Here is a 24,800-nt window from a genome sequence, read left to right on the forward strand (position 1 = left end):
AATGTATATATATATATATATATATATATATATATATATATATATATATATATATATATATATATATTATATATATATATATATATATAGACAGATATATATATAGACAGATATATATATAGACAGATATATATATATATATATATATATATATATATATATAGACAGATATATATATATATAGACAGATATATATATATATATATATATATATATAAACATATATACATACACAAAATATATAAAAGACTTGAAAAGTTGTAGGTTATATGAGTCAGGAAAACATGAAGATGGGAGAGAGTTCTAAAGGGATGAAGTGCAGGAAAAAAATACTAGAGAAATAAAAGAGCATGCAGAGACAGATACAGCAAAAGGATGCGACTGCTGAATGACACGTCAAGCAAGAATGAGTTTTGGTTGATAGAACTAGAGTTGATAGCTTCTTTGAACAGCAACCATGGTATTTGTAGAAAAGAGAAAGACTGCAACTTTATGACAATGGGAGAGTCTCAAACTTGAAAGATGGAGCAGGTCCAACTACATTAACAATGCATTTTAGGATCTTGCCTAAAAGAGAAAGAGCACCATTAAAAGAACCTGCCCAAGTATGATAACAGTGTTCCATACAGGGATGAATATGAGATTTGTAGAAAAGGGAGGTATAAAATGGAATAAAGATAATGGTAAGCACAATAGAGAAGCAACCTTGTCATATACTAACTAAGCAATCAATTGTATATATGGTTTACATTAAAGGTCATTATAGCAATTCCATGCTATGCAATAATGTGTTTGCGGTATGCAATAACTTAACTGTAATATAAAAACTAAACTTTCCATAATTTTTATTTATAGTTTTACAGATATAATCGCTTATTTTTTCAATAATTCATAAAAAAGAAAGTAAAAAAAAAAAAAAAATTTATCCTAAAGAACATAAGTTTTTTTACCAAAAAATTAAACCGCCAGCAAAAAGAGCCACTTTATATGTAAGGTTGTCAAAAAGATCATTAATGTTGATAAGAAACAAAACAGGACTAACAAAAGAACATCCCCATGATCCCCATGAACAGATGAGGCAACCCAGAAGATACTGAAATTGAAGAAGAATGTTGACCCCAAGGATGACTTCAACAATGCAGTTACAGAGAAATAATTCAATAATCTCAAAAACTTTTCCAGATACACCATATGTCAATCTTGCATTGACAAGACTTTTGGCACTAAGTGTATGCTGAACCAAACTTTATCAAAAGTTTTAATTGGCATGGTTTAATTTTAAAAAAATTTGACTCATTCATAGATAGAGCATAGCATCCCAAGCAATATCCTATGCAGTTGTCTCTGTCCTGCTAATTAACACTAAGTCATAACTTATGGCTTCTTATCTGGCCTCAACAATGCAGCCCAAAAGCATCAACAGAGACACTATCCATGCACAACATGGCACTTCTAAATCTCTCACATTTTACAACTGCTTATGCAATCAGCCTCTCTGCGAGCTACTACAGAGTTTGGGAAACCATGCTACTAGCCAATCTCAGAACCATTAAAGAGTTTTAAAGCTGTACGCAAATTAGAAAATAACAAAAAGTTGCACAGCCACTATCAAGTAGACAAAAGCAAAAATCTAAGAGTAGAGTCAAGAAGATCCAGCAATCGTCATTTTAGGCAAGGAAAAAAACAAGAGTACTTTATATATCAGAGTTTTCAAGCTTAAATATTAGCTGTTTTTGCAATGACTAAAGAGTCTCCCAATTAAATCTGAAAATGTGAAAATTATTTACATTAAATCTGAAAAGACATGAACATTACCTTATCATGTGGTTCCAATTTTTGTCTATAGAATAACAAGAGGATACAAATGGAGCAATAGTACTGTTAGATACAACAAGCGCTGTAAAAAAAGTAAATAAATAAATTAAACACAAGAATGATACAATCGTACATAAAAAAAATTTAAAAGAATGATTCAGACATTTGGACACCAGATCCAAAATTTCAAAATATTTTAAAAGATAAACAAAGTACATTTTAAATATTTACTAGATCCAAAGTCTCAAAAACGTTACTTTATAACTATAATTTTAAATATTTTTATTAAAATATTTAAAATAACAAACATCTATATCATATTTTGAAATTATTATTAAAATAAAAAATTTTACAGTGGTTATTATTTAAATATTTACAAACTTTTGACTCAGTTTAAATTTAAAAAAATCCATAAGTTAATTAAAAATAATAATAATAGTTGAAACTCAAACTTGTTTTTGTTCACATGTTATGTTCTGGTTGTGTTAATATACAACTATTAAGTGCAAATATTGTATATTAAATATAGACTTTAAGTTCCAATGTTTTCCAAAGAAGTCTGAATTGAAAGTCAAAATATTCATTCAAATTAATAAACAGTAAATAACAAATAAGAATTAAATTTAAAAGAAAATCTCAATCAAAACTTTTTTTTAAATTTTTATTTTATGTAACTCTTGTGTTAAAAAATAAATGTTTTTCTAAATTAAAAGCTGTGATAGATGTGTAATGGCAGAGCGCTAACTTTATAAGTGAGAGCCATGTTGTTAAAATCTCACTATGCCCCTGGTAGTACTGAGGTCAACTTATTTTTCAGTACCTTGTGTTACCCTCTCACAACTCTATAGCACCAAAACACAAACTTTAACAAACAAGGCTGTTGTATGGAGAAAAAAGTTGAGCTAAATCCTACCAGAATTATGGTGGAAAAATTTGATTTTCTCTTTGCAATTTAACTTTGTTTTAATATTAAACATTAAAGCAATGGTTTTTTTTCATCTATTTTTTAACTTAAAGATCATTTTACCATAGCAGGTCACACAACTTGTTTATAAAATAAAGGACACACAACTTGATTATAAAATACATCTTTAAGTGATATGCGTCTTTGAAATATAGATACTTATTTAAATTTATGTCTTCACATTTTAAGTTAAAATAAAAAAATTTTAAAAAATGACACTTAATAAAAACTACTCACTAACTTGCTGATTTTTATAATTTAATATTATTTTCTTAATTTTTTTTCTCTGCATTTAAAAAACATGTTTTTTTACCTGTTGTAGTTGTGTTTGAAGCCATTGTTATATATGCGGCACTTGTTGTCATTGTCATGTTTGCAAACAAAGGTTTACCAATTGCAAGAGGATATTTTTTCCATAAACCCTTTAAACCATCTACCTTTTTAAAACCTTAATTAAAGAATTAAACATTTGAGTTGCATAAAACCGGTTATTAGAAAAAAATTAATTTTAAAATTCAAAGAATTACCAATTATAGACAATGCCAATGCACCAAAAACCATTATAATACATTGCATAACATCAGTGTAAATTACAGCTGTAAGACCTCCTGTAAATTTGTTTAGTTAAATACAATAACTGACCAGATTTCATTTGTTTTATTTTTAATTCAATTTTAAAAATGCTAATTACCAAACAAAGTATATATTGCAGTAAATGACAGCAGAACAGCTGATGAAAGGTATATGTTGATGCCAACAGCATTTTGTAGAAATATACCACCAGCATATATATCAACCTTTTTCAATTTACAAAAATTAATTCTTCAATAAATACAGAGTATATGAATATATTGATTTATTTTTAATTTAAAAAAAATTCATGTAAAAAAAGAAAAAATAATTTATATAAATAAACAGTCTTACAGCAATTTTTGTTGTAACATAGCTGATCAATGAGACAATGGTCAGATAAAATCTCATCCACTTGCTTTGGAAGCGATGCATAAGATATTCAGGCATGGTGTAAATTTTTGAGCGTATGTAAATTGGAACAAAGAAAAAACCAAGTAAGAGCAAAATCCAGCTCGCATGCCATTCATATGCCACAACACCAATCCCTGCTGCAGCACCAGAACCAGCTAACCCAATAAAATGTTCAGATCCCATGTTACTAGCATACAGACTTCCTCCAACCTAATCAAATTTTTTTGGAAATTTATTGTTACTGTGTACGCAAACTTATAATTAACGAAAAAATAATCTTCATTAAACTACATTAAAAAAAAAAAAAACCTGCAACGATGGAAAGATTATGAAAAAATTATTACATTGTATAACATTACAATGCGCAAAAAAACTCTCTATTCTTGTTCTCTACTAACTAGAGTAATGGTGAGGTAGAAAATAGTTGCAAACAACAGTATACCAAAAAAATATAGAAAACAGCTTAGAGAAGCATAGCATGTTTCATGTATAACATTATATTTCATGTATAACATAGTATATTTCATGTATAACATAGTATATTTCATGTATAACATAATATATATCATGTATAACATAGTATATTTCATGTATAACATAGTATATTTCATGTATAACATATATATTTGTTGAAATCTTACTACACTATGATAGTTATATTTTGTTTACAAAAACTGAATATATTTTGTGCATTATACTTTATGCATTAATTATTTAATTTTAATGCCTTATGTATATTTTGAATTTTCTTATTGTAAAATACTTTTTGGTAATAAACGCAAGCTTAAAAAAAGTAAGTTGCTGATTATTTTTAGATTATTATGGTAAAATGTTTTACAATTAATTAATTTTTTTTAAGTATTTATACATGCGTTACAATGATATTAACAATAAGTATTTTAATAGTATTTGTAACAGCAATTATTTGGTAATGACATCAGGGGCAATTCTAGGAATAAAATAAAGGGTTAGAATCCTTAAAAACTGCTGACTTTCTAAACCAAAAAAAAAATCCTCTAAACATTGAAAAAAGGAATAAAGCAGTCAAGGTTTTGATTATATTATCCATCATTTATGGTTAAGAATTTGAAAACTTATATTGAAGAAGTTTTAAAAACTTCCAAATTCAGGACCAATTATTCATATCTGCGAATGATATTAATTTTTTGTATGTATAAGGGTTCAGATTGTTGTGAATATATAGGCATAATTCTTAGGCATTACACCAACAACATTAAAATTATTCAATTGTTAGATTTTGAATTAAAAAACCAAAAAATTAAGTTGCTCTTGGGTAGGGATTTTTACTTTATTGATGGTGTTCTGGGACATCATCTTCAGACCTAGTTGAATTGAGATCTCTAATAAGCCATGTCTTTATGCCTTATACACCTGCTAATTGTAACATATTAAGAAGAACAATAAAATCTCTGAGGGCTTGTGATGAAAACTTGTGTGAATACAGACATCATGAAAACTTAAGAACTAAACAAAATTTAATATGTTCCAGAATGTAGCAACAAAGTTACTCTCTGAATATTATATTTATATTCATTATTTATTGACACTTAAAAACATGGAAGGAAATGTAGAAATATGACATTATCTATTAGACAAGTTTCATAATTCAGTTACTGCTTGAGTGATTTTTCTCATAATAACTTTATAAAATGTAGTTCTTGCTCTTTTAGATATTATGTTAGAAATCGTGTTAATAATAATGCTGTATAAATTATAGCTAAGGGAATGTAAACCTTTAGATTGTCAGGTTGGTTTATCTTTATCTAATAGTGAAGAAATGCAGCTGCAGCGCAGTGGTTCTGGCTCTGAATCATGGACCACATAATTCTGGCTCAAAACCAAGAGGTTTAAGGTTTGATGACAGCTCTAATAAGCTCTATTTAGCCAAATAAGCAACATTGATAATTAGGGTGTTCAGAAATTTTTTTTTTTTTGAAAATACGAGCTCCTTGGTAATTTTCCCATTTGAATTGATAAGATATAACCATTATTCATATCTCAGGTCAATACCTGCTGATTTTACATTGCCACCAGCCTTTTAAAGTTATCATGAGTTATTAAAGTTTAATCTTATTCATGAATTTGGGATAATAATGCAGAACATTAATTAATACTTTTAATTGATTACAACTATAAACTTAAACATAAAAATTGCTACTAGAACACAATGATATAATTAATTGATTTAGACCTTTATGCAAAATACAAAATAAATGTTTGAGATTCAAGTCATTACTAGTTTATGAAATGAGTAATAAAACGAAGTTATAGAAAACTTTAATTTCCTTATTATTTGTATATAACTAATCAGTTGGAAACAATGTTACAGATATTAAATTAAAATGTTTCTATATTAGATTCAAATTCACTAAAACATATTTAGACTTGGAAAAGATAAAATTTACAAAAGAAAAGTTGTAATAAAGTAAAAACTGTATAAATTGTAAAAATACGTATTTCCATTATAAAAGAAAATGTTGATAACTGATGTTCCAATAAGTCCAACAGAGTTATATTCATGCATTTACATACATATTTATTAAAAAGAGTTCTACTTTTTCATCAACATTGATGCTTTATCAAATTTTGGTATGTTCCTTCTATGCTGTTCCACTACTTGGAAAAGGCACTGCTTTTGATTTTTATCCTGTGTTAGACTTTGATTAAAGTCAGTAACTAGTTTAACTGACCTTTCCGCTAAATCATTGACAACTTTTAGGTCCTTTAATATCCCAGATATGTAGTTAAATTCAGAATTTTTTGACCACTCATCGGGGTATAGTGAAAGTCACTTAGTATTTAATTTCAAAAGATTAAAAAGAAGCCTGGCATTTTTTCCAATTAGAGCTCACTTTCATGTTTTGATTCATCTGTGGCATTACTGGCACTCCAGTTTCCGTATTTTCATTGTTTATTTTTTTCAGAATTGTTGAAGCAATTTTCTTTTTTTCATGGATAGACACAGATCCTGAAATAAGGGCAAAGGGTGCAACTTCTTCACTTAGGTACCATAGGTGTCTTGTTTGAGCTATCAAAGCTGCTTCTGCTACTCCTGGATCAATTTTTTTAAACATTTGCATGTTCTTTCAAAATTGTAGGTCGTTGATAGGAGCATCTATGGCGTTTGAAGATGTCAACCAAACTTTTACATAGAATAAGCTTGTGAATAGGCAAAAGCGATGCAGTTTCTGAATCATATTTTTATCATAACCAAAGTACTCACTGAATGCATACATTTTAGCTGCATATAGAATATTTGCCATCCATCCAGCGTGATGGAAAGCTCCTGGCTTAAGCCATTGGTCTCCCTTTTTAACATTTTTCTCACCAAGGAGTAACAACATGACATAAATGCATTCCTTATAATCATCTCTTATAAATGTATGTTCTTGGAGGGACAGTTTAAGAAAATTAATCATATCTTCTTTTGTGGATTTCAACAAACGTTCAATTACGTCCAGCAATTTAAAATTGTCATTCTTTTGAGGGATTGTGTCCCAAGAGTTCTTTAATTTTAGAAATTCTATATTAGTCGGCCCAACCAATATAGAATTTCTAAAATTAAAGAATTCTTGGGACACAATCCCTCAAAAGAATGACAATTTTAATTTATTTTTATGGAAACACCTGTTTGGCCCAATATCATTGGGCCAAACAGGTGTTTCCATACGGACAACAAAATAATTTCAAAGATATGGTGGCGACATGGTAAATAAAACAGCTTAGAATTCAACTTTTTTTCTAGAATGACAGAAGCTCCATTTTTCCATCCTGAGTTGGAAGCTCTGGTATCAAATACCATACCGATGATAGATTTGTTCAACTCCTAGTCTCTAATAAGATCAAAGCTTGTCTCTGCTTGGACTAATCCTGTCCCATTCATGGTTTTTGGAATGCTCAGCAACTTTCCTTCTACATAATTTGGTGCACCTGCAACTAAAACTGCCAATCATTCCCCAATCCCTCCAATAATTTTTCCATCCCAATGAATTGTTAGAAAATCCGGCTTGTTAAAGTATTATTTGATGTTTTTCGCAATTTCTTGGCAATTATATTTACTGGCATTATAGGAACTTGTCTTTGATAGTGTAACACTACTACACGAAGCACCTCCTTCCTTCGCAATAGCTCTTTAAAGTGCTGTTCTTTGTGCCAAGGACAAGTTCAGCCTATCAGCGGTTTGGTAAATGTTTGGATTCAAGAATGGATTTTTTGGCAATAGCTGAACCTTATTTTCAGTATTGGTTGTTTGATTATTTTTCAAGGTTTTTATTTGATCACTTTGCATTTTTTTCACAAGTATTTCACTGATGCTTGCTTCACTTGTGGATGAATCACAATCTTGATTTGTTTCACTTTCTGACGAACTTAAATGTTTAATATTTGAATTCTTTAGGCCTTTTTTTACTAATGTTCCCCTCTCTTGCTCTGTTTTAGTTCGTTCATCTTTCATTTTTAGTTTCTTTGCATATTGATTATCTGGTATTACCAGTTTTACTCTTTTGTTATCTTTGATCGCGATTAAAAACTTAATGTCTTCACTTTTTTGTTTATTGTTCCGTAGTCTGTCTTTCTGAATGGTTTTTTCAGCGCTAATGTGGGCAATAAAAAAATAGTTTTCAAGTATTGCTACAAAATTATTTTATTTAGTTTCATTTGATTATTGGCCTTTTCTTTTTTGAACGTTCCTGTATTCATTGTGCAATTTAGTTATTTTTCTTTGATTTTATCTTTCCTTTGGGTTTCAATACCAGTCTTATGCCAGACTTCTAGAACTGCTTCACATACTGCATCAGCAACAATTGAATTTGATTTTATTGATTTCTCAGTTTTAAATTCACAGTTCTTAAGGTGAAAAATCAATTTCAAAATATCCCTAATAGTAGGAATAATTGTTTGGCTCAGAGCATCAATAGAATTTCCTATCAACCAAATATTTTGTGACTGTTTTCTTCTTTTCGATATTGTTGATTCAGCCATGTCTAAAGCAATCACCAATCATATACTAACAGTATAGTTAAGGTTTATATATGTTTTATTCATTTATATTATAATATTTATATTATACATATAAATTGTATTCATATTAGGTAGTTGTATAAATTGTATTCATATTAGGTAGTTGTAACTATATTAAGATAAAACTAAACCCATCCAAAGGAAACAAATGTAACATTAAACCAATTTTTGGATTCAACAATGTAAAAGTATTTGTTAACAAAAGGCTGCCAACTATAATTTAAAAGGGTACATCAAAAACCTGAAAAATGTAATAAAACACCCACACTTAACAACAGTCAACTTGTCAATGGAGTGTAGCACGAGGGGATTGAGTTAAGATGTCAATTCATGTTATAACACGATTTTGCCATACAATCCTGTTAATTACTATACAATTCACTAACAATATAATATATATATTCAACGTACCACTAATTCTGTTGATATATATGTTTGTTTAGTGTTTACCAACTTAAAATGTATGGTATAAAAAATTACATTAAATATAGGCTTTTATATGGTAAAAAACCATAAAAATACATAAATTCTATTAATTCTACCGCACGCTGGCAACCTTAAACGTTAATTCAGACTTAAAAAAATTTAACAATATGTTTATATAAACAACAGAAATGGGAAAATTGCCAGGGAGAAGAAAAAATCGAAAAAAAAAATTTCTCCATTGAATTACGGAACGCCTTATTGATAATGAATGAGGTGTGAACTTCCTAGCTAAATTTGCTAAGATCGTAAGGACTACTGGGAGCACCTTAATAACCACAAAGTAAAAAAATAAAAAAAAGATGCAAGAACAAGTAAAATGTGGGATAAATCTGTTGAATAATTAATACAGCAGAAACCTAGCACTTATCATCTAAGCAGTTTGTAGACAATGAAAAAATTTTCATTTAGAATGCCTATAGCAAAACTCCTTTAATAAAAAAAAAAACTGTAAAAAAACAAGAAACGAGTGAAGCAAGGTGAAGATAAAAGAATATTGTATATATTTCTGAATAAATTAATATTTCTGTTTAGGATGTCATGGTGAAAATAAAAGAGAGTTGTTTATACTTTATGAATAAATTTATTTATCTGCTATTTATAATTCTGCTTTTATATGAGCGCAACAAAAAGACTATAATCAGTTGAAGAGTGTGAAAATCATGAAACATAAATAAAAAACTAACATGGGGTCTTATGAGGCAGCTCTTTATCAGACTCTTTAGATAATATGAAAGTGGAACCACAACCTTTCGATGAATTTTCACGCATATTCAAGCCTTCCCGAAAAGCGTGTGCGGTCATGCGCCTCATTCGTTCACTCTTAAAGTAATTTTTTTAAACAATTTAATAACGTTTTTATATAGTAAGCGTTTTTTAGAATTTGCAGCAAAATAAAGCTATATGAAACTAGAGAGAATAAAACAGCATTCAAACATTGAAAAAAAGGAAATGAAGACATTTACATCGGTGCCAAAACAGTAGTTAAATTATTTTTTTAATACATGGCTGGTGAAAATTTTGAATAATCTGAAGTTTGATCAATTAATTTAAAGTTGAATACTACTTTGTAAAACTTATCTTTGTTACAATCTTAAACTTTTTTTACTTAAAATTGGACTTTCTTTCAGTTATGTTATAAGCTGGTAAAATGGGGATTAAGTAATACTTACTATAAAGTTGATATTGTTAGTTTATAAGCTTGTAAATGATTTCTTTTAAATTTGCAAAAATTAGACTCTTACCTGGTAACAAGAGGCAAATTCTTTGGTGTAATAACGTTAAAAATGTTCAACTGAAAAGTTACGCCCAGATGTGGTCTGTAACAGAATTGCTAAACCAAATCCTTCTGCAACTGGCATCAAGTCACACCTCAAACACAAGCACAAAATTGTGTATAAAGAAGTCAGGAGGAAAAAATAAAAAAGCTCAACAAGCCTCTTTCTGGGAGAAAAATGAGTTCTCTGTATCAAATATAAATAATTTTTAATACTTATCAATTCTGAAAACTTGCAAAATAACTTTTAGGAATTGAAGCTCTTGCAATAACAGCATTTAAAAATATTTCTAGGAACTAGAACTGGTAGTAAGTATTTAACGACATAAAAAATTCAAAAAGCCATTACTTTTGAAGCTGAAGTTGCAAGATCCAATGCAATTAAGATTTGACAACAAAGTGTACCTTGGACTTTCAAACTCAAATATTTTATTTCAAATTCTGGAACTCCCATTGATTCAAAAGAATTTTCAAGCAATTTGCCAAAAGGCATATGAGAGTTTTATTCCAATACTTACTCTAAGAACTACAAGAATAAAGTGCAAGAACCTATACTTAGCACAAACTTTCCTACTGAGGGTGTCAAAATATATGATATCCTATATAAGGCTGTCAAAAAAGCTGAGAAAGACATCGTTTTCTTTGAGATCAAAATGTTTATCCTCTCCGGTATGTGACAAGTATAACTCCATCACAATCTTTGACATCAGCAATAATTGCCATTGTGTAATAACTGATGTCCCACAGACTGCTGAAAACTTAAAATAATACATCTTGCTGAAAACTTGCAAAAGCACATCTTGTCAGAGTACTTACTCTATTCCTAATAAATTGATTTGAGCAAAATTTGAATAATGTTAGTTATATTAACAAAAGAAATATTTTATTTTATTTTATTATCTGTCTTCTTTCAAGTACATAATGATATAGTATACAGTATTAGTAATTTTTCTGGCAAATTCCAATTTCCACTCATGATGCTGCTACCCCCAATGTGAAGGCATTTTCCAAAACCCATCACCAGTCTCATTAGTTTTTTGTGTCAAATATTGGTTGAACCTGGTCTGCTTGGCTGGACTTATAGCCAGTCATTACTTCAAAAAACTAAAAGCATTTTTCTCTTTGCTTCAAAATTTACTCAAGACTGCCCACCAAATAAAGACCGCTGCAGCGTACTTGAGACAAAAGAATTTGTTTAAAGGAACACTCTATAAAATTCAAAGCTTTGTCAAGAGACACTGGAAAAAAAATTGTTTTTTTGCTTTAAGTCTATTTAAATATGAAGACTATTCTTCTCTACATCCAAAGCAAAGGAAAAAAAAATATTTTTCCTGACACGCAGAATACCTGGTAGAGAGAGATTTCTGATGAATATATTTTTGAAATCTAGCAGAAAGTTTTGCTTTTGATGAAAAGGCTCAATAATTCAATTAACACTTTGTTTGCTGAAGACATGCCATCATTTCATGAAGTCATTCCTGAAGTGTTCAACTTGCACAAAATCTACTCTGACAGTATGACAGAAGAAAACACCAAAGCATGAATTCTATCGTGACAGAATTTGAGCTTATTTTCCACAATTATGTTATAAAAATAAAAAAACTGTAATGTGCATATTGTTATTCTATATGATATATGTGTTTGTCATACATTAGCCTGAAATACTTCTAATACCAAAAAACTATAAATACATAATAATCATATAATATTAATATAATATTCACCAATTTATGGACAAGCATTTTATGATATATTATTATAGTAACAAATTTCTGCTCTCCTAGTTAAATTTACTTAACTTCACAAGTGTATGTGTGTGTTAAAATACATATCATTTGCAAATAAATAGAAACAATTTATTTATTATTTAGTAGATAATACTATATTATTACAATTAATAAATTATTTAGTAGATAATACTATATTTATATTAAAGTATGTATGACGGAATCACATAAATGGTGTGATTCCGTCATACATACTATTAGCCATACTAAAAAACACCTACTGTCTACTCACAGTAATATTTCAAAAGGCAAGTCAATAACTTGGCTACAGAACAGTTAACCAATCTTAATCAAATTATACAATTAGCATTCATTCAATTAATTAATTAACTATTTTATTGTAAATATACAATTAATTAAATCTTGATGGAATTCGTCTTGTACACTTTAAACCACAACTGCTAACAATAGGATTATCCATTGGTTCACTGTCTTTCTCAAGAACTGCCGCAACTTCTGTAGCAGTCATCTTCCCACTAATAATATAACACACTAATTATAGTTACATAGTGTTATGGATAGGAGAAATGTAATCTTAAAGTTAAAGATACACCAACAAAAATAAAAAAATAGGGAATCTTTATTTAAGAAATATGCCTTATTTATACCTATTGCACATACCATGTTTATTACAAATCAAAAACAACCTTTATGTTAAATAATTATTTAATAATTATAAAATCTGCCTTGGAACACACAATCTACAAAGTTCTTTCCAGATATAAATTTGTGTTTTTTATATCTATGAGTACTTATTAGTGCGACTTTAAATTAAGGCGATGAAATTACCAAAAAATATAACTAGATTTTACTATATTACTACTTAGTAAATTACCGGAAATATTGTCTTGAAATCGAAACTTGAGGAATAATACTGACAGCATCCACAGTCAGTGGCTTAGAACCAGCATCCACAATCAGTGGCGTAGAAATAAAATCCATGCTAGGTGTTATAGAAGTTGAAGCTGGAGTGATGTTTCTGTTGTAGTTTTAATCATAACATTCTGTTTTACATTCACAGCACTTGTGTACATCTTACACTTAACGCTGTTCTGTTGCAGAATAACACAATGAACAGTTTGTGTACCTGAAACAGCCGGTACAGAACTCCACAAAAGATCAGCATTCAGCTCATTGCATTTGGTTTCAATTTCATTAGGTGAAATGACAGTAACATTTATATTGCTCTGTACAGATTTAACAGCAGCAGCAAATGATAAAGCATCTCATATTACAAACTTTCTGGATAACACTTGACAATGGGCAATTCGGTTTGCATTGCCACCTAGCGCATCATTTGGCCCTTTGCCATGACTGGTTGCAAATTAATTCCACTGTAGCTGTAGATCAGAAACTTCCTTCAATTTTATAGACAGAATAAATACAAATTTACTTTTGTACTGACTACTTGGTCCAAGTAACATTTATATTGCAGAATTTTCTTTAACTTTTGCACGGTTCATTCGCTGTCTTTCGGCAGCTCTCTTTGGTGGCATAATATTTAAATCAATAATTAATAAGTTATATCTACAATAGAAAATTGATGCAGCATAGCTGTAAAGAACAATCCTAATAGTAGATATATTTATTGGCAAATAATATAAAGGTAAAACATTAGAAAACTCCCTACAAATTAAGCATGTAAAATTGAAGTTAAAAGTGTGTGATTCTGTCACGATATTGTGTGATTCCGTCACGCACATTAAACATTCATTCAGATAAACAATATATCCAATATTCATACAATTTATTCCGAATTTTAAATGTTAAGATAATATGTAGTTATTTACTTTGATGTTTGCCAGAAACAATAATAAAATAAAGTTTTGTAATTATTTCATGACGGAATCACAGAAAAACAATGAAATACAATATCAATTTAAATTCAATATAATTATTAAATTTACCTAATAGTTTCTAAAAACTAATTTTACATATTTAGTGTACAACATTTCTTCTTTAAAATGATACCATTCTTACCTGTTTATGCATTTTATAACATTAAATAGTTAAAGATATATTGTAGTTGCATTTTCCACAAAAAATTCCCATGCAATTTGTAAACATACCTTGGTTTCACTAATTACCATAAACATTAATTAGCAAACTTATTTATTCATTTATGTAATATTTTCTTGTGATTAGATACATATTAAAGCTAATTACCTCATAAATTTACTGTAAAAAATTAGTTTATAAAATCAAGTTAAGGTTACGATTTTCATGGAATTCACGAAAGATGTAAAAAACTACTGTAAAGCTGTTTTGTTCAAGCTTAAAGGAAAGTTTAAGAATCAGGGCTGTGACGAGAAAGCTTTTGCAGAAGCCTATTTTTTAGATTCACATTACTATCATTACTATGGTGTGGCTCTATGTTAATTCTACCCAACATTATTTGAAAAGGTTAAGAGAGAAATCATTAATGAATATTCTTCCTATGAAGAATGGGCCTCTGCAACACGCAAAAAAGTTTTTGAGGAAATTTCAGTGATTCAAGTCAGTTTTGATAATGATGACTACACATCCCTTGAATTCAAACAAAGACAACTTTAAGGTACAGATATTTATTTGTCGGGCATATTTAAATATCTAATTGTCTTATCCTTATGCCAAAATCTTATAAATACAGTTGTATTTATAATCCAGTATAACTTTTAAAAATCTTGGTAAGAAAGAGTCTAAAATATTTGACAAATAGTGAAAATAAAGATATTGTTTAAAATAGTGGGGTTAACATTTTATTTTACTATAAGGCTTTCAATGAATCAAGAAAAATCTCCTTTGATTCTTTGTTTCATCATCATTAGTATCATTATGTTTGTAAATTTTTATTTAAGAAGAATTAATATACTTAACAGTATGAGTTACTAAGGTAAATTTTCAAGAAAATTTCAAGTTTCTTTGCAGCATTAAAATCAACAGGAAAAATAAAAGGGGTGAAAAAATTATTTTTCATACTAGTGAGGCTAACATCAGACACGTAATATTTTAAAAATATTTATAGCTTAAAAATACAAACCAAGATAGGCAATGGAAATCTAAATATGTTAAAAAACTTAGCAAAAAAAAAAAAAATTGCATATCTAAATTAGTCCATTAGTAAAAAAAAAAAGTTCACGTGTTTGGACAATACCCAAATGATAGTAAATGCATAGCTTGTAGACTTTGAGATATTAATACAAGACAGTACAATAATAAATCTAATAGTATTTCATCACAGCAATACGATGCAAAAGTTTTGGAATTTTATAGCTTCTAGACTTTGAGATGGTAATACAATACACTGCAATAATTATTCTAATAGTTTTTCATTACAGCAATACGATGCAATAGTTTTGGGACTTTAATGTATTGTTAGAACAAAAATATTATAAAAATTATTGTAATTGTTTTTTATCACAGCAATGCATTACCAAAAAATAATTTTTTCAACTTTTCTGGTATTACAATACAATATTATTGTAGTGCATTGTGTTATTAAATTTAATTTTTACAACTATAATTACAATAGTCTGAATCCCAAATATATTTACTTATTTAACTTTTATTTATTGTATTACTTGGTCTACAGGCGATTCTGGTGTACCTACCTGTAAATAAATTTCTAGTTGTGGGTATGTTAAAAGCTATGTGCCTGCTTTAGATTGCTATTCAGCTACTTAAAGATATGCTAACCTTTGGCAGCGCTAAGCAACTTAAAAATTAAAAAAAGACAATCTAATTACTTGATTAATGTAACTACTCAATTACAAAATTTACTTACTGCCCACCATAACATTGACCGGCCTGCCAAAAAATATTCTTCTGCTGTGTCATTTTTGTTTTTGGCAAACTTTGACTGAAATAGAAAATTAAATTCATTGAGGCAAAAGATAGTAATATAAATATAATTAAAACATAAACTATATAAATATATGTTTATTATATAAACCGCTGCACTATTTAAATATAGTGGAGTTGTGGCACAGTGGTTTGAGTTCTGGCTCAGGAAAATGAGACTTAAGGTTTGATGTTGGCTCTAGCCCAAAAAGCAACTTCAGTAACAAAACAAAGGTAAACAATGATGACTAAAAGAAATAAAAATGACTAAAAAATCAAAACAAAATATAAGTTGAGCAAAAATAACAAATAAAGTTAAAAAATTATTTTATCCTTTGAAAAGGAAAAAACTGCATAAAATGACAAGAGAAACTAAATAAAAAATCTAAAAATTATTCAAACCAAAGATAAAATAAAAACAATGGAAACTTTTTGCTTTTTAAATTCTGTGTTTGTGGTACAAATCATTGTTCCTAATAAGTTTCTTTTTAAAACAAAAAACTTAAAAAAGCATTAGTCTATCTACTATTCTACTGAGATAAATTTGAATAACAATATTTACTATTGTTTGTTGATTCATATTTTCAACTCATAGAGAAATATTTTTTTTTTGATAAATTTGTGTTGTGCATAAGTTTTTTAGTGTTGTAATATTTGAATTTTATTTTATACATTTTAAAATTATTTTATATAGTGTAACTAGATATAAACTAAATATATTGTACATAGTTTATATTTAATTTAATTTGCTTATTGTCAATCAACTCATATTTTCTGACTGTTCACTTTTGCATTGTTTAAACAAAAAATATAAATTTTACATCTTATTGGTCTAAAGTAATTCTGTTTTAGATGTTACTGTCTTTAATAAATCTGTAAATTTGTATTATATAATTTCTTTAAAAAAAAAAAGAACAATGTTAGTTAACTTATCTAAAAGCTAACATGGAAGTTTTACTTCATTTCTAATCAAAATATAAGATAATTATTTCTGACACAAAATGATTTGAATTAACTTAAAAAATCATTTTTACTCTAGCATTTCTAAACTTTTTTACTCATACCTCTGCAGGTTATTATGCATCATAATCATCATCATTTTCATTTTTGTGGAAGAAAAAGATAAAGGAGTTTTTGCTTTTTAAGTAAAATTAGCAATAGAACTCTTTAATATTTATTTTGAACTAACCTATAACTTTTTTCTGATGCTTTGATTCTAATTAATAGAAAATAACCATAAAATTTAAAATGCATGACTTACCTGTGTGTTTATATATTACGGTTTCATTTTAACTTATTATTTCAACTCTTTATAATATTATCACATAACAGTAAAATTTCATAATAATAAAACTGAAACATTTTTAAAATTTAGAAGGTTGATTATAACCAACTTTGTAAATAAGTGAACACTATGTAACCCTAGTACCACTATGTAACCCTATTTTAATTAACAATATATATAAAGGCAGCTTCATGAAAGTAAATGAGATACCATTTAATTGTAGAATGTTAACAAATGATTAAATACCTACTTACATAAATACCTAGACTAAGACACACACCAAAGTAAAGTCCAACAACTACCCAATCCCATACTGCTAATTTCACTTTTTCCATTTACTAAAATAAAGTATAAACTTATTTATTCATTTTTTGGAAAAAAAAAATTTAACCTTAAAACTATAATTGTTAAATTTTTTTTATACTTTAATAAAAAGTTATTTTATTTAAATTTATAGTTAAAAGTTTCATTTTCAACATTATTTAATAACTTTTTTTGTACTTTTAAAACAACAGTTAGTATTATTTATTTTTTAACTTAGCAATCAGCTAACTAAAATTAGGTCTGATTCAAAAATAAATAGAAAGAAATTAATAATTGTACAATCTTAATTTATATTCATATACAAACTTAAATATTAATTTATAATCATATACAAATATAAATTTACATAAAAGTTTTATTGCCTAAAATTTAGATTGAACTCTTTTGCAATTGAAACTTGAAATATATGTGTCAAGAGTAAATATTATTTTTTAAGATATTACAAATTTATGACACAATGACACTAAATAATAAATTTAAAAGATTACAATAAATTGTTATAAAAGATGCATTATTATTAAAAAAAAAATTGTTTCAAAAAAAATCCATACCTTTTGAAAACATTACAAACATTCATATGTTGTTTATACATATATCATATAAATAAAAAGCACTATATTACCAGTACTAGTAACAAATACAATTTATTTGGTTTCTTATTATGTTTTTAAAAATTTTAACAAATATAAATTAAAGTTGCTAAAATAAACAATAATTAAAATACACCACAACCTAAAACTATAAAATAATAAAAGTTATTATATGCTCATTTAAAAAAAATTTACTTATACTTAATAATACTTAACTACATATGCAAATATTTTTTTTTTTTTTTTTTTCACAAACTAAAAAAAAAAAGTGATAGAGGTTTTGTATTAATGAGCAGATTGCAGATTGTCAACAGTGTTTACAAATGACAATACTAAATAGTAAATAAAATGAACTTGTTGCAAATGTAAATAAAACTAAAATAAAACAAAAGTAAATAAAATTAACTTATTGATTGCAACATGTGCTTTGTTATTGTTTTTTTACAAAATAAAGTTTGTTGAAAAATATCTTAATTTATAATTACAATTATAAATTCTTTTATTTTTGTAAACAACATTATTTTATTATAATTATCTTTTTATAATAGTATCTTATATGAATAAAATTTCAATAAAATATTAGTATAAAAATTTATATTGATATAATAATATAGATATTAATAACAAACTTATAATTTTACAATTTTATAAACAATGCTTCTTTAACTTTATAACACACATTTTTTTGTAAATTTATTTATGGTATTTTCAATATCTTACAATTGTGGTTCAATCTTAATAGTTAAAGATTATTTGGTAATGTTACTCAAGGTAACATCATAAAAATATTACAATTTAATGAACAATTTATATTAAAGTTAAAAAGAATTGTTAGCCTTTCTAATTATTACTATTATCATTATTTTTTCTTTCATAGTTATTGTTGTGATGTTAATAATTAATACTTTAATAAAAATAAAACTATTTCTCATTTCAGTTTATAATAATTTTACAATATTTGCAATAACTATTTTAAACTATAATGTTTACTTTATTTTTCTTTGTTTTATATAACTATTTTCATCATTTTCTGTTTTATTTTTTATCATACATTTTACTTTTTTATAATTATTATAGAGACTATTAATAATAAATAATTTAAATATGAATAATGTAAATATATAAAATAAATTATTATTAAACTATTATGTTATTATTAGAGTTATTTGTTTTAGTTGATTCTTATTAATAAAACTTATCAAAATTTTTTTACATATTTTTTTTTAACTACTTCTAATATTATCTTTTTTTTATGAATATTAATACATAATTTTTCAACACTTTTGACTAGTTTGAAACAATGAATAGTTCTCCTGTTAATTTATATTTTAATTTACAAACTTAAATACTATAATTAAAATAAATGCTAAAAAAGAGGATCAAATTTCTTTGTCTAAACCCACTTTTGCTTATTATATTAAAATGCACTTTTTATATTAAAAAATATTACATTTATAATAAAACTGTCAACTCCATGTAAACATTATTTTAAGTATTTCAATGAGAGTAAATAGTAAAAAACACGAAATATTTAAAAAGCAATTAAAAACACTACCTCAAAAGCAGAGTCTAAACCATTCCTTTAACATAGTTAATATTAACACAGCTAAATATTTAAAGCAACATAAATTAATTTTAATAATCATATCGGTTTTCAGCTTCTTTTCATTTTTTTATTATTAAGCTTTATTATTATTTTCTTAAAAAAAAATATTTGTTAATCCATTTAATGTTTACGAATTTAATTCAGAAACACTATTAGCTGTTTCTTATGAGGTCTTCTTTACTAACTTTTTTATAAAAGGTTTTCTTTACTAACTGGTCTGAACTTTTTTTTAATTTTTTAGGAAATAAAGATCTCTATCTTTTTTTTAAGGGTACAGTCTTTATAATATTGGTCTTTTTTCAAATAACAAAATTCTAGTCTAAATTTTGTTATTGGATTTAAAAATTCAGGTGCTTTAAGAAACTTTAAAATTTCATTTTGCTAGATTTTTCTATAACAAAGATATTATTTGATATTTTAATTATGTTTAATAATATTATTAAGTTTATTTTTTAACGCATCGACTTTTTTATTTTATTTAAAATAAACTTGTTTATAGACACGCTTTTAGGTTCTCGGAAAACTAATTAAAAACTAAAATTAATGTTAAAATGTCGGCGATTAGTAAATTCGCAAAACGCTATTTTCACGCAAGACGTTACGAAAGTCACTTCAAAACGTGCTTTTATTCTTGATTTTAAACTAATTCACTTTAAACTAGTTCACACCTTCATCCTTACCTATGTCGCTTATTGGGCTAAAGCCGGCGTTAAATCTCGGACCATTTAGTTTTGAGCCTTTGTTGGCCCAGGCCTCCACATCTCTAAATCCAGAATTGGATAAAAACAACAATAGTGTAAGGGTCAACAACATCTGGGGTAGGGGGGCAGAGGTACGTGCCTCCCCACTTTTTTTCAAGACTTTTTAAAAAAATTTCCGATTGTACCCTCCCCTCCCTTTTACTTCAAAACCCATGTCGTCGGCCCTGAGTGTGCGTATGAAACATTTAGGCTTTCAAGATGATAATAAGAAATAATTAATTTTGCTGCCTAACAGGCTTAAAAAGTCCGGACAATTTCCTGCAGCACTATTTTAAGTCTAAAATATGCTTGCAAAAGGCAAATTTAGATCAAATAAAGAAAATCAAAGAAGAATTTGCAAGCATATCATAGAACTTGCGTGATGTGATTAAGAATGTCATAAAATGAGCCCAAATTTGTCAGCGCTTTAATGGGGTCTATTAATAGATAAAACCTTAAAATTCTTACATTAAAAACTATATAAAGTATTATTAAAAATCTCATAATCACTTTATAAAGTGTTTTTGAGATTTTTTGAAATTAATAAAAACAAATTTTATAAACTTTTAAAAAAGTGCATCTTTTGGAATAATTTCAAAAAACAGCGCATTCTTTGAAGTACCCAAATGGCATTTAAAATAAAACCAAGTCAATAACTTATTTAAAACTATATCCACATTGCAACCAGCGCTGCATTAAACTATAAACAAAATAAGCACAAGCATAAGACAGCAAACCAAAAGGGGTATGAAAGAATTTTTTTTGTTTTTTGCTCCTTTTTTTTTTTACACCATATAGGTCAAAATCTTGTATAATAATATATGAAATATTAAATACTGCTTTAAACCTTACCATTTAATTCAGGGTATAATTTAAACTATGTAAGGTTTCATTTACATTACGACCTTGAAAGAACTGTTGTCATAAAAAAAAACATGATACCTTAATTGAACCTGTCATTTCGAAAAGGGCACAAGTCCATTTACTAAAACTTTTCAAAATCAACAAAAATATGATTTATTTAAAAATAATGTCTATGTTGCTAAAGAAATTAAACATAGAAGTAGATAAATAAAGAACGTATATAACTTATGTATTTTTTATTTTTTTTAAAAAAAACATAAATCATACAGAAATTTTTAATTCAAACTTATAAACAAACTGTTAAAAGTTTTGGACTTATGTCCTTTTCGAAATGACAGGTTCAATTGTATATCTATTACTGGTATTGACCTTGATCACCAAATTCTTAATGCACTTATTGCCCTTAACTGAAATTTAATTAAATGTAGGAAAATTGATGCAAGGCGTCGTCAACCAAGCGAAACAAAGCACTGTCAACCAAGAGGCTCAGGTAATCGAAAAAGACAAATAGAACGGTTAAAAAATCAAATCAAGGTTTTGGAAAAAATACAAAATAAAAGTTAAGAAATTATTCAAAACGTACGGTTAATGTTATAAATTTAATATTAAAAAATCAATACCAATATTCATCACTGGCATCAACATCAAGAATAGAAAATGAACAGAAAATTTTAGATTGAGTGTAACAGATGTAGACAAGTTTTCATTCAGTAATGATGCGGTGAAAATTGGTACAGAAAATGAAGATTTTTAAATCAAGTAAAGTAAGTCTACCGTCAATGTGAATACTGCCAACCGAGAAAATGATCCTGGTCTATGAGATGAGTTATCTGTTGAGAAAAAATTCTTTTGAGTTGCTGCTAGATTAAAAACTTTCCAGCATCATACAGGTCTTTTTTTCAAATTGCGTTGTTTTTTCAAGGATGGAAAACAAAAAAGATTTTGTATTATTTTTTAAAAAGATTTTATAATGTTAAGTAATAACTTCCGTCACAGCATTGCTGTCAGTTTATAAAAATGATTTAGGAAATCAGTATCAACAACTGCAGCTTTAAATCTTATTTTTGGCTCTGCTTACAACCAGAGACAATCAGAGGTTTCTAAATTTCAAGAAAATTGACGTAATAAATTTTAAAATAAATTTAATAGTGTGTCTGTGATCTGTTTAAAACGATTTCAAAAGTGTCAGAACTACTTGGTGTACCCGAATGAAGTGAGAGCTTATTGTACAAAAATGAAAACTTACTTTTGAATGAAAAAGTTAAAATTATTTGTTTAAAGTATTGACCTCTGCTTTCTACACATTTTGACCATCTTTTGAGCAGTTTTTGGAACTTTAACATGCCAATAGATGCTCGTATTTTGAAGCAAACCAATCAGACACCCAAATTCAACTCCTTTGTAGGAATCAAAGTGCTGCTTAGCCAATGCGTTTCCCATCAATTGAAATAAATGGAGGTCAATAAGGCCAAGGTGAGTAGGCAGGTGGAGTAGCAGTTCCCAGCCTAGTGCTTTAGACTAAACCTTTTGGATCCCAACAAACATAGAGAATTGCTTTCTTGCCAAAATAAATCAACTTTTTCTAACTAAATTTGTTATTTTTAGTTACGTGGGTTAAAAAAGCATTATAGTTGACCGCATATGCCAACCTAAAACCGTTGGTTTTAGATTGGCATGCGAGTAGTGCAGCTGTGGTCTAGTGGTTAATGTTTTCACTTTAGAAGTAAAGTATCGTAGTTAGAAGCCTGCTTTGGTATTATATGCATCATTGGTAAAAAAGGAAGCGTGAACTTCTAAGTTAAATGCTATTCCACGGTGCTCTGTGATAGATTGTTAGGACTTCTTGGACCATCTAAATAGCTAAAAATGTATATTTAAAAATATAGTTAAAAAAAAAGATGTAGCTGCTTATAAGGACAACGTTAGCACCGTGCATGTATGATTGGGTTGGGATTAGGCTGGGTTACTGTTATTTTAACTTAGAAATTTATGCAATTCTATCTTTAAGAAGTTTATTGCTTACCCAACGAAAAAAATTGTTGGCTAAGAAATGTAATTAGCCCAAGAGTTAAGCTACACCTTTTCAAGACGTAATTGAAAAGATGAAAGTTAAAATTATGAAATCGTAATATTTAACTTAGAAGTGCAACATGTAACTTAGAAACCTTAATGTGTAATTAATAGATACAACGTGTAATTAAGAATTCGTAAAATGTATTTGAGAAACCCAAAATGTAATTCAGAAATCGCAATATGTAATTAGAAAAACAAAATTGTAATTAAGAAATCATTATATGTAAATGAGAATAATAATTTGTAACTGCGAATTCACAATGTAAGCTTGAAGATCATCATAAAAGATCTTCTTGGACATGCACTTGAATAAGTTAATAATATCAAATTTAGCATTTGTATGCACCAACAATGATAATGGAATTGAAAAATCGCTGTGTTATTTGTCAATGCACTATGAACAGAAAGTCTTTTATTCAATTGAATCCGTGTCTGCATTTATTTTACCAAACTTAAACTTCTACTTAAAAATCTACTTTTGGAACAACCAGAACCAACTTATCCAATTTGTTGACATGAAATATATACGGAACAAGTTGAAAGAAAAAAAAAAAAAATTAACCGATGATCAAATCAAAGAAACGCTAACATGGATTGAAAGCGAATGTCAATTGACATTGGTGGCCATCAAAGCAAGGATGTTAAGACAAATTAATATTAGCATCAGCACAACGAAAATTGCAAATTACCACAAAGGCAGGCTATTTTGTATTTTAAAAATTGCACAAGGAGCCTACTACATTGATTAGTAACGAGAAAAGAAAAAAAAAAGGAGCTGAGTATGTTAGGAACATCAACGAACACATCACAAATGGTCACCAGTTAGTTTGGTTGGATGAAACAAATTTTAACTTTTAACGTGCCAAACAGGGGAAAAGATCAATAATCAAAATACCTGGTTCAAAAAGGTGCAAAAATACATTTGATTGCAGCTATATCAACAACAAATGTCGTCACAAAAGAAACTCGCTGAGGATCATTTAATGCAGAATCTTGTAACGCGTGGATGTTGGCTGTGTTTGACCAGTGGGTTACATCCGAGAATCGTTTAGAGGATTTGTTCATCGTACAGACAGTGGTCCATGTCACGCTCGTTTGGAAAGGGTGTTTAAAAATTCACCAGCTCGGTTGTTACGATTAGGACCCCTCA

The 24,800-nt window shown here is 27.6% G+C and overlaps 1 protein-coding gene across 2 annotated transcripts in view; it reads right to left on the reverse strand.

Moving 5' to 3' along the window:
- LOC100197279 (sodium/mannose cotransporter SLC5A10) overlaps positions 1-19,970 on the reverse strand; it is a 31,685-nt gene extending 11,715 nt beyond the window's left edge. The window contains exons 1-8 of one of the 2 annotated variants that reach the window (XM_065818228.1): positions 19,923-19,970; positions 17,708-17,791; positions 16,113-16,187; positions 3,704-3,973; positions 3,471-3,576; positions 3,307-3,387; positions 3,093-3,227; positions 1,816-1,897 (exon numbers count right to left, since the gene is read on the reverse strand). In XM_065818228.1, coding sequence (XP_065674300.1) covers positions 1,816-1,897; positions 3,093-3,227; positions 3,307-3,387; positions 3,471-3,576; positions 3,704-3,973; positions 16,113-16,187; positions 17,708-17,788 — 830 coding nt within the window. In that variant the 5' untranslated portion in view covers positions 17,789-17,791; positions 19,923-19,970. Of the gene's footprint in view, positions 1-1,815; positions 1,898-3,092; positions 3,228-3,306; positions 3,388-3,470; positions 3,577-3,703; positions 3,974-16,112; positions 16,188-17,707; positions 17,792-18,328; positions 18,435-19,922 lie in introns of those variants that run through there. The other variant, XM_065818229.1, reaches the window with a different exon arrangement.
- Between the last annotated feature and the right edge of the window lie 4,830 nt (positions 19,971-24,800).

Source organism: Hydra vulgaris, chromosome 14, assembly GCF_038396675.1.
Source record: "Hydra vulgaris chromosome 14, alternate assembly HydraT2T_AEP".
In the NCBI taxonomy this organism is placed as follows: Eukaryota; Metazoa; Cnidaria; class Hydrozoa; order Anthoathecata; family Hydridae; genus Hydra; species Hydra vulgaris.